Here is a 9930-nt window from a genome sequence, read left to right as displayed (position 1 = left end):
CTTGCCTATGCCGTTCTGTACCATCACTCATTCATATATCTTTATGTACATATTCTTTATCCCTTTACACTTGTGTGTATAAGGTAGTAGTTGTGGAATTGTTAGGTTAGATTACTTGTTGGTTATTACTGCATTGTCGGAACTAGAAGCACAAGCATTTCGCTACACTCGCATTAACATCTGCTAACCATGTGTATGTGACAAATAAAATTTGATTTGAGATGTTTACGAGGAAGTCCAAAAGTTCCAAATTCAAGATGCTTCAGCTGAAACAGGACAGTTTTTTCTGAGTAGACCAAGCAGCTGATGGACAGTTGTCAGCACAAATGTCCAAGCAGCAACAGGACTTTGAAGTTCTATAACACTGTCATTACATACATTGACAAGTGGTTTTATTTCTCACCAGAACATGTAATGGTGAAGCTGATAGGCCTCTATGAGGAGCTCTCCTTCACTGACCTGGAGCAGGTAGTGGTTGCCCTCAAAATGACAGAGACAGTCAGTATGGACCAACTCTATGAAGAGTTTTGTGCTAGCCGGGAGGAAATACAGAAAGCCAGACAGGATACCACAAAATCCACCAGTGCGAAGTAGGTGGCAGTTTTCCAAAAACCTAGGGAAAGCCAACTTGATCAACATGTTCAGGATTGTAGAGAGGATTTTTTGTCTGATGACCATTAAATGGTCAGACTCAAGAAACCGATGTAGCACAGAGCTGATCAAAAATGAACTTCAAATATCTGGGAACTGTGACTTGTCATGTAATGACTTCTCTCTGGCTATGCAAGAGGAGAAAGGACTGCTTGAATCAGTCAAGAGCAGCAAAAAATATGTAGACTTGGTGAGTGACTCATGCCCCTCTTTTTCCTCTTGCATTTGAAAAGTTTTTTTGTTGTTGCTGTAATCAAATTGTGATTTCTTTGATCATTTATTTTGAGGTTTATTCACATAAGTTTACATAATGATACCATTTTAGTAAAGCTATAGGCTAAATGGAATATAGAAATGTTTGCCGTTACAATTTAATAAGAATATGAATATACACTGTATATTCATTCACACGACACCATACCCATACCGGCGTGGCACTGTGCACTGGAACGCAACCTTTTGTCCCTTATTTGGTAGTGAAAAAGTTGGCAACCCTAGATGTAAACTAATTTATGCACAACATTTGAGAGAAATAAGCTTTTTGTGCATATGGAACATTTCTGGGATATAGTATAGTAACTGTAGCAGATTACATTTACAAATGAACCTACCCAACCATGATTATTAGACAATGTACATACTTTCATATTTACACAAATGTGTCTCAAAGAAGGAGAAAAGGCAGTTATCATAAAAATTATTTGATCTCTTAAATCACACAATACACACTATAAAATCAAAGTACAAAACCTCTAATAAGATTGACATTATTTTGTGACATTTGGGGCTGCAGGAAATTAACATGAAGAGCTGGTTTCCTGGACCCAGATTAAGCCTACTTGAAAAGGAATACAGTGCTGTAGCCTTAACCTGGGTCCAGGAAACTGTCTCTTACTGTTATTTTCCTGTGAGCCACAATTAGTAAGCACACATTTAGAAATTGTCAGTGATTATCAGCCTGGGGATTTCCTCAATCATACATTTTGTTTAGTGCACTCATTTTATTACAGGGTTTTCTGCCCACACAACAGAGCAAGCTAGCAACCTGTAGTCAAATATGGTAGTTGAAAAGACAATTACGTATATTTCAGTTTTGTATATCAATAGAAAAAAATATATACCGGTTTTCAAACATTGGGTTAAAACATTTCCGCTGAACTGACTTTCAAAAACAACTTAATAAAAAGTGCAATTATAACTTCCATTCAGTAATGCCACATACATAAGGGCACTGTAAATTAAATGGCTTTGTCCAACCAGGGAATGGTCAGAGGAACAATCCGCTGGCACTTCTTTTCAAGGCTACAGATGCAGACTAGCAGATAGGTGCAGTCCTAGCCCTGGAAAGAAATGAGAAATTTTAGACGAAGCATTGACTCAGCGGAGCAGTTTTAACAATAGTGTCACTATTTAGATTACTCAAGCTCAAAGACAAACACAAACCGTATAGTCGTATGAGTGAGACTTTGGTTAAAAGATGGTGAACATATTTTTGAATAATGGTTTTAATATAATGATATGTATGAACTGTAGGTACCTTGGGTAGGCATTCAACTTAGTTATTTTTAAATTGTAATGATTCCTCTGTTCGACTTGGGTCTTCTCCCATCTGGTACGAGCTATGTATCATTTTCAAACAATGACAGTTTGTCAGGATTACCATGTTTACATATAATAGTGCAGTAAAGAAATATATTCTGCATGCCAATCTCAGTATTTTAGCAGTGTTTAGTTGTGTAGTTTGTGTGTTCCAGTGTGGTAGGCAGTTAGAAAGCTGGTCAGCTCAGCACTGTGTATGGTAGGCCTAGCCTACTAGCCCACCTCCCTTTAGAACAACATACTCTATTATCTTTTTCAAAGCCAATATATCTGTCCGAGAGTGCCTTTGCAAAGGATTTCCTTACTTCTTTGATTTTTCAACACACAGCAGGAAACATTTTTAAAGCTTTAGCGGATTGGCAAAAACATGGAAAAGTAACCATCGCATGTACAGGAGCAAGTTGGAGAAGTTTCCAGCAAAAAGTTTGATCATGCAAATCACAGATACTGTAGGGAATACATAAATACAGTATAAATGCCCATGGCCAGACTGAATGTTAGTTGATGGGTTATGTAAATAAAGTTTTGTTAACAAATATTGTTTAGGTCAATTAATTGGCCAACCGTATAGCTTGTTTATCCAAATAATTTGTTGATTTAATGACGGTGTAAGTCAGTTGCCAGAAGCCGTGGTTAATGCACATACAGTATAGTTAGTAAGAGGAAAATATAATCTGTGATTTAGTTGTAGGTGAAATCGTGCTTAATCATGGACTATTTTCTAGAAAGATACAGTTTTAAATGTAGGTTCTCACCCTTTCCTCTTATAACAATGATACAGTTTGAACAGCACAATGATAAGTGCAACTGCAAAAGATAAGGTATCAATCATGAGTCCACTGTATGATCTTTAAATGGTGAAGAGAAAGTGTAACACAAATCTGATAAACATGGTAACATTTGAAAGTAGGCAGTTTAACTAGGCTTACTCGTGTAACAAATCAAGTAATGTGGAGGAAATTCCTGATGGGCTACAGAAGGGAATGTTTCCCCAGTACAGTATAAAACAAAGTATCCAGTTTAGTTAGAACATATCTTTGAACTCAACAGCTACTTCATCAAAAAGTGTATTAGAAACAAATATCCCCCCTCTCACTTGTGATTGTTTCAAATGATGGAATTCTTACCTATGACAGTGCTGATCACACTTATCACAACTGCTGCATTCCCTGAAAGAGAGATTCAGTATTATTTGTTCAAATATGAGCTAGAAAAATATACTACAAAATAATAATCTAATAATAATCACTTGAATCAACTTAACTCACCAGTAGCTGCATTGGTGTCATGTTCCCCAACGCCATTATTCCTCCCTGAAACTGCAAATTTCAAATTAAACTAATAATCAAGCCCTTGATTACACTGGGATAGATTTACTTGGATTTCCTCTACCTCGTATTGTGGGTGGAACAGTTGTTGTTGTTGTTGTTGTAATTGAAATAGTTGCTGTTGGTTTCAAAGGAATGTCATTGACATCTATGAAATAGAAATGTACAATGGTTATTCAGTATTGCACCTTCATGCAGTGCTTTCATTTTAAATAAGTGTACACCACTGTTACTCCCTGAAACTGCAAATTTCAAATTAAACTAATAATCAAGCCCTTGATTACACTGGGATAGATTTACTTGGATTTCCTCTACCTCGTATTGTGGGTGGAACAGTTGTTGTTGTTGTTGTTGTAATTGAAATAGTTGCTGTTGGTTTCAAAGGAATGTCATTGACATCTATGAAATAGAAATGTACAATGGTTATTCAGTATTGCACCTTCATGCAGTGCTTTCATTTTAAATAAGTGTACACCACTGTTACTCCCTGAAACTGCAAATTTCAAATTAAACTAATAATCAAGCCCTTGATTACACTGGGATAGATTTACTTGGATTTCCTCTACCTCGTATTGTGGGTGGAACAGTTGTTGTTGTTGTTGTTGTAATTGAAATAGTTGCTGTTGGTTTCAAAGGAATGTCATTGACATCTATGAAATAGAAATGTACAATGGTTATTCAGTATTGCACCTTCATGCAGTGCTTTCATTTTAAATAAGTGTACACCACTGTTACTCCCTGAAACTGCAAATTTCAAATTAAACTAATAATCAAGCCCTTGATTACACTGGGATAGATTTACTTGGATTTCCTCTACCTCGTATTGTGGGTGGAACAGTTGTTGTTGTTGTTGTTGTTATTGAAATAGTTGCTGTTGGTTTCAAAGGAATGTCATTGACATCTATGAAATAGAAATGTACAATGGTTATTCAGTATTGCACCTTCAAGTGTACACCACTGTTACATATGACACTGACAGGGATTTACAGAAGGAAGATCAATGACAATGTTCCTTATCATAGTCTGACGCATGCCTGCAGTGTCTAGATGTAGGGTGAAGGTGGATCTACAACAAATTGATTAACTTCAACTGTTTATAATGTATCCTCTGTAAAGCATATAACCCATAACAGTTGGCAGATAATTGATCAAACATAAATGGAATCCATACCTTTACATTCAGGAGGTAATGAGTTGTATTCACCATCTTCATTGCACTCAATTGATTTGTTTCCAATGAGGGTGTAACCTTCATTACAGGAGTACTGTATGACACCACCATACTCTGGTAACTCTTCACCAGGCTTCTCTGTGATCGTGCCATTCATTATCTCAGGAGGTTTATCACAAGTTACCACTGAGGAAGACACATACATGGGTGCATTATATTTGTGGTCTTTATTCAAACAAGTTCAATGCCTTATTTTCATTTTATTTAACCTTTATTTTGACAAGGAGTCATGCTTTGACAGGGAGTTATGCTTTGACAGGGAGTCATGCATAGATGTCCAAGTGTGTCAATGGCAAATATGGGAGATTTACCTTTACATCTTGGTCTTCCACTCCAACCTATGGCATAACACTGCCTGTAACTTGGACCCATAAGTTGATAACTAGAAGAGGGGGAGAGAGCATGTGAGAGGTGGTCAATGATGTATATAAACCCTGGATTGCTTATGCCATCTATTGGCTATTGAGAGGTTTTGAAGCCTACGGTCGGCCATATTTGCACTCCCCAGTAGGAGCAGTTCTCCATAGGAATGAATGCAATTCTACAGTACAGTGCCTTCAGAAACTATTCACACCCCTTGACCTTTTCCAATTTTTGTTGTGCTACTGCCTGAATTTAATTTATCACATTTTGATTTTGTGTCACTGATCTACACACAATACCCCATAATGTCAAGTTGGAATTATGTTTTTAGAAATGTTTGTAAATGAATTAAAAGTTGAAATGTCTTGAGACAATAAGCATGCAACCCTTTTGTTATGGCAAGCCTAAATAAGTTCAGGACTAAAAATGTGCTAAACAAGTCACATAATAACAGTGTTTAACATGATTTTTAAATGACTACCCCACACATACAATTGTCTGTAAGGTCCCTCAGTTGAGCAGTGAATTTCAAGCACAGATTCAACAACAAAGACCACAAAGAAGGGCTCCTATTGGTAGATTAGTAAAACTTTGAATTGTGTATCAATACACACAGTCACAACAAAAATACAGGCACCCTTCCTAACTTAGTCACTGGAGAGGAAGGAAACAGCTCAGGGATTTCACCATGAGGCCAATTGTGATTTTAAAACAGTTTATCCGCAGTTTTAAGGGTAGGCACATGCTTCTTTATCACATTTGGTTATCAAAATTGCCTTAACTTACTAAAATGTTTCAGTTCATCTTTAATAAATTAATTTCTAGAGCTTCCAAAATATGTCTTACAGCGGTGGGGGAGTGCCAAGATGGAGGCACGGTGGCTTCAACACAGCACCCCTTAGCAGCCATCTAGTTTATATATACATTATTGGAGGTGGTGGGTCTGGCATTGAATCTTTTGGCAAAATAATGCTAACATACTCTGATGATACATTAGATACATAATGAAGCATACTCACCCTTTATCACAGATTGCTCTTGCTGATGCACCAAAAAGCGTGCCTTCCTCAAACTCATATGTCAAATGTGGTATCTTCCTGGGGTCACCACAGTCCTTCTCTGACATGAATAATCATCGAGCCAAGTTAACGCCAGCAACAAACAATCAAACAACAGTAAATAAATCAAACAGTAAACACGCAATAAAAATCGCACTTGACAGAATAACTGAGAAAAGTGCTACTATTTTGCCGCATACTTTTGCAGGTTAATTTGAGCGTGCTCCACTTTCCACTCGTGCAGGTGATTCTTTCAGATCCTTGCTCTTTCAAGTAGCCGTTGGCACACTCAAAAGTGGCTTCCTCCCCCTCCGGAAAATCGTTCATTAATAGCGCATCATTCGTTAGAACAACATTTCCCTCTACTTGAGGTTTGGGACACTCGGCTGTGAGGATATGATATAGTAGAATATGTCAACTCCACACACAATGAGAGTTACGTTGGCCAGCTCAAATTAGCAAAGTGTCTATTTGTAACCAAAACATTAAGCTGAAACTTTTATAAACGTTAGCTAGCAAACTGTTACTGTACAGCAACGTTACCATGTTAACGTTACCATGGCTAGAAACGTACTCACCATTTCCACTTGTTATAAAGATAAGGCATATCAAGCACTTAGTCCATGGATTTGAATAAAACATTATACTGGCTGTCCTTTTTAAAGTTGATTTTATGTGAAGACAAGTCGGTCTCTCGATCTAACAAATTCTCTCTGATCTTGTTGGCACTATCTAGCTGGCTGTCTAATCAGTACCAACCAGTCCATGGACGACTTCAACTGTCGCTTGAAGATATTTTCACTTTCCAGCAACCATAGCAACGCTGTAGCACTTCACCTAAACCGGGGTATCCAGTAGTTACCACAGCCACAAAGTCATTACACAACCATATCGTTCAAAAAATCATTAAAACAAAAATGTGCTTTTTGGTCTTCATTTAAGGGTAGGATTAGGAATAAGGTTAGCATATTGGTTATGGTTAGGGTAATGTTATAAATCACACTTTAAGAAGATATGGTGGCTGACTTTTTGGCTGTGTTAACTTGTGACGCCCGTAACACCACGCGCAGAGTAACCCAGAGCTACTCCACAATAATAACTTACAAGTGATAGCCTAATAATACAGTATTATAATTAATCATGAATAAATAATGATTATATGTTTCTGAAGCAGGCCTAGATGAGAATACATAGAAGGGGAAATGGAGTTCATGTAATTTTGACTGAAGTGGAGAAAGCTATGAGTTAACTGACCACATCACTGAATAGTTTCCATCCTCCCCTGCCTTGTGACCTGTGGACAAGATTGAGTTTCGGTTGTCTCAACTGAAGATAAATTGTACACTTGATCTGTCAACGTGACTTATTGTGCTTCATGTGCTTGAAACTGCACAGGATAGAGGTCAAGGGATTTGGACAGGCTTTGTTAAAATCCCCATATGCTCTATGTTATATATTTCACATATTACAATGGTCATTAATAATAATAATATATGTATTTTATATAGAGCTTTTCATTACATGAAGAACCTCAAACGCTTTAAAAACTTTAAAAAAATATTTATTGATGGTAGTTCGTTCATGTGTTGGCTGGACAATGATCTTATACGGTGGTTATCCAGAGGACATGAACTCAAGAGACTCGAGCACGGACTCCTGCTTCCTCTTCAGCATCCGAGCACACAGTCCTCCTTATCATTTGCTCATGCATGAACATAAGGCTACATTGGTATGGTTCTTGTATAATTCAAAATAAGGGCATGGGAACAAGTATACAGACTTCCATTCTGAGTGACAGGAATTCATTGGAAGAAATCTATCAAACGATAATGATATTGTATTTTCCATTTCCTGCATAGAAATAGCTGAGCTTTTTTCCACAGTTGGAGAAATCTAGGGCGTATCCTCCCCTAAACTGGTGGAGATGTCTCCAAAACAGCACCGTTGCCATGGTAAGTAGATTGTCTATAGGGGAAATATCCCTGACAGCAGTGGCGGTTCTAGCTGGTATGGCTCCCTGGGCGAACCCACTCTTCAGCCCCCCCCCCCCCCCCCCCCATACAAAAAAAGCACCATTCTGCACTAACTGTAATTTTTATTCAGACATTTGGAACAACACAAATAAATAATCATAACATTTAAAACTATATAAATATAAAAATATATACAAAAATAAGACTCATAAATATCAAAAAGAAGTAACAAAGACAAATAGAAACAAATTTGTGTTGATTTGACACTCTAGCATCAATACATTACCCATCCCCCACCACTGTCAACCAAGGGTCAAGACTAAACCAATTCACCTTGGTGGTGTGCAAACTGGTTTTATATTGTTCTTAACGATTTCGCACAAACCAGAAAAAAATGCAACAATATGTCTGTGAAACTAAATATTCAGGGTATTATGAATGAATTGTGGTTTATTTGGTAGCATTTCGTAGTGTGACTGGTTTTACTAATTGCATTAGTACCGTACAAAGTTAAAGGTGCGCTATTTGATAGATTCCCACGCTCCCCCTACCTCGGGCTTCCAGTGGGGAGACCTGAGGTCAACCTCCCCCCACACCCCTCCCCATCTCATACTTCTGAGTGGCTGACCTTCCCAAGCAGTAGCCTGCCTAGATCACAAACTTGTAAGGACCGACGCTGGAGTCGAGAAACAGGTACGGGAGTCAAGCATTTAATCGGAACAGACGCATAACAAGATGGCGCCGACAGAGATGGTCGCCTCGCTTCAGGTCCTTAGAAAACTATGCAGTTATTAGTTTTTTTATGTATTATTTTTTAAATTGTTATCCCAGAAAATCTCAAGTGTTATTACATACAGCCGGGGAGAACTATTGCATATAAAAGCGATGTCAACTTACCATCATTATGACCAGGAATACGTATTTCCCGAAGCGGATCCTTTGTTCGGACCTCCACCCTGGACATGCGATCTTATTCCAGAGGCTGAACCAAAACAACGCTGTCGCAGACGGAGCGGACTACTGGTCAGACTCAGAAGGCGAGCACACCATCCACCGCTTCCGAGCATATTACTCGCCAATGTACCATCTCTAGATAACAAGGTGGACGAAATTAGGGCACGAGTAAGCCTTCCAGAGAGACATTAGAGATTCTCTGTTTCACGGAAACATGGCTCACTCGGGATATGTTGTCAGAGTCAGTACAGCCACCCGGTTTCTTCACCCATCGCGCCGACAGAAACAAACACCTGTCTGGTAAGAAGAAGGGCGGGGGTGTATGCCTTATGATTAATGACTCATGGTGTAATCACAACAACATACAGGAACTCAAGTCTTTTTGTTCACCCGACCTAGAATTCCTTACAATCAAATGCTGACCACATTATCTTCCAGGGAATTCACTTGGATTATAGTCACAGCCAAATTAAACAACTTCTTTGCTCATTTTGAGGACAATATACAGTGCCACTGACATGGCCCGGTACCAAATGCTGTGGGCTCTCCTTTTCCTTTGCCAAAGTGAGTAAAACATTTAAACGTGCTAACCCTCGCAAGGCTGCCGGCCCAGACGGCATCCCTAGCCGCATCCTCAGAGCATGCGCAGACTAGAGGTTGACCGATTAATCGGAATGGCCTATTAATTAGGGCTGATTTCAAGTTTTCATAACAATCGGTAATCGGCATTTTTGGACACTGATCATGGCCGATTACATTGCACTCCACGAGGA

The 9930-nt window shown here is 38.5% G+C and overlaps 1 protein-coding gene across 7 annotated transcripts; it reads right to left on the bottom strand.

Moving 5' to 3' along the window:
* Positions 1–1334: 1334 nt before the first annotated feature.
* LOC139535667 (complement decay-accelerating factor-like) lies at positions 1335–7016 on the bottom strand. Of its 7 annotated transcripts, none has more exons than XM_071335332.1 (14): positions 6809–7016; positions 6431–6616; positions 6192–6291; positions 5121–5191; positions 4750–4935; positions 4396–4479; positions 4145–4228; positions 3894–3977; positions 3643–3726; positions 3519–3569; positions 3378–3419; positions 3006–3057; positions 2189–2270; positions 1335–1991 (listed from the first exon to the last, which is right to left on the bottom strand). In XM_071335332.1, the coding sequence occupies exons 1-13, from the start codon at positions 6870–6872 to the stop codon at positions 2207–2209; spliced, it is 1152 nt and encodes a 383-aa protein (XP_071191433.1). In that variant the 5' UTR covers positions 6873–7016; the 3' UTR covers positions 1335–1991; positions 2189–2206. The 7 variants fall into 7 exon arrangements, with proteins under 7 accessions (XP_071191433.1, XP_071191435.1, XP_071191438.1 ...); XM_071335334.1 differs by having other exon boundaries at positions 3519–3563; XM_071335337.1 differs by lacking the exon at positions 2189–2270.
* Positions 7017–9930: the final 2914 nt, after the last annotated feature.

The sequence above is a fragment of the Salvelinus alpinus genome, chromosome 12 (genome assembly GCF_045679555.1).
Source record: "Salvelinus alpinus chromosome 12, SLU_Salpinus.1, whole genome shotgun sequence".
NCBI lineage: Eukaryota > Metazoa > Chordata > Actinopteri > Salmoniformes > Salmonidae > Salvelinus > Salvelinus alpinus.
The sequence above is the reverse complement of the archived record's forward strand: the minus strand, read 5'-3'. Positions and strand labels throughout refer to the sequence as shown.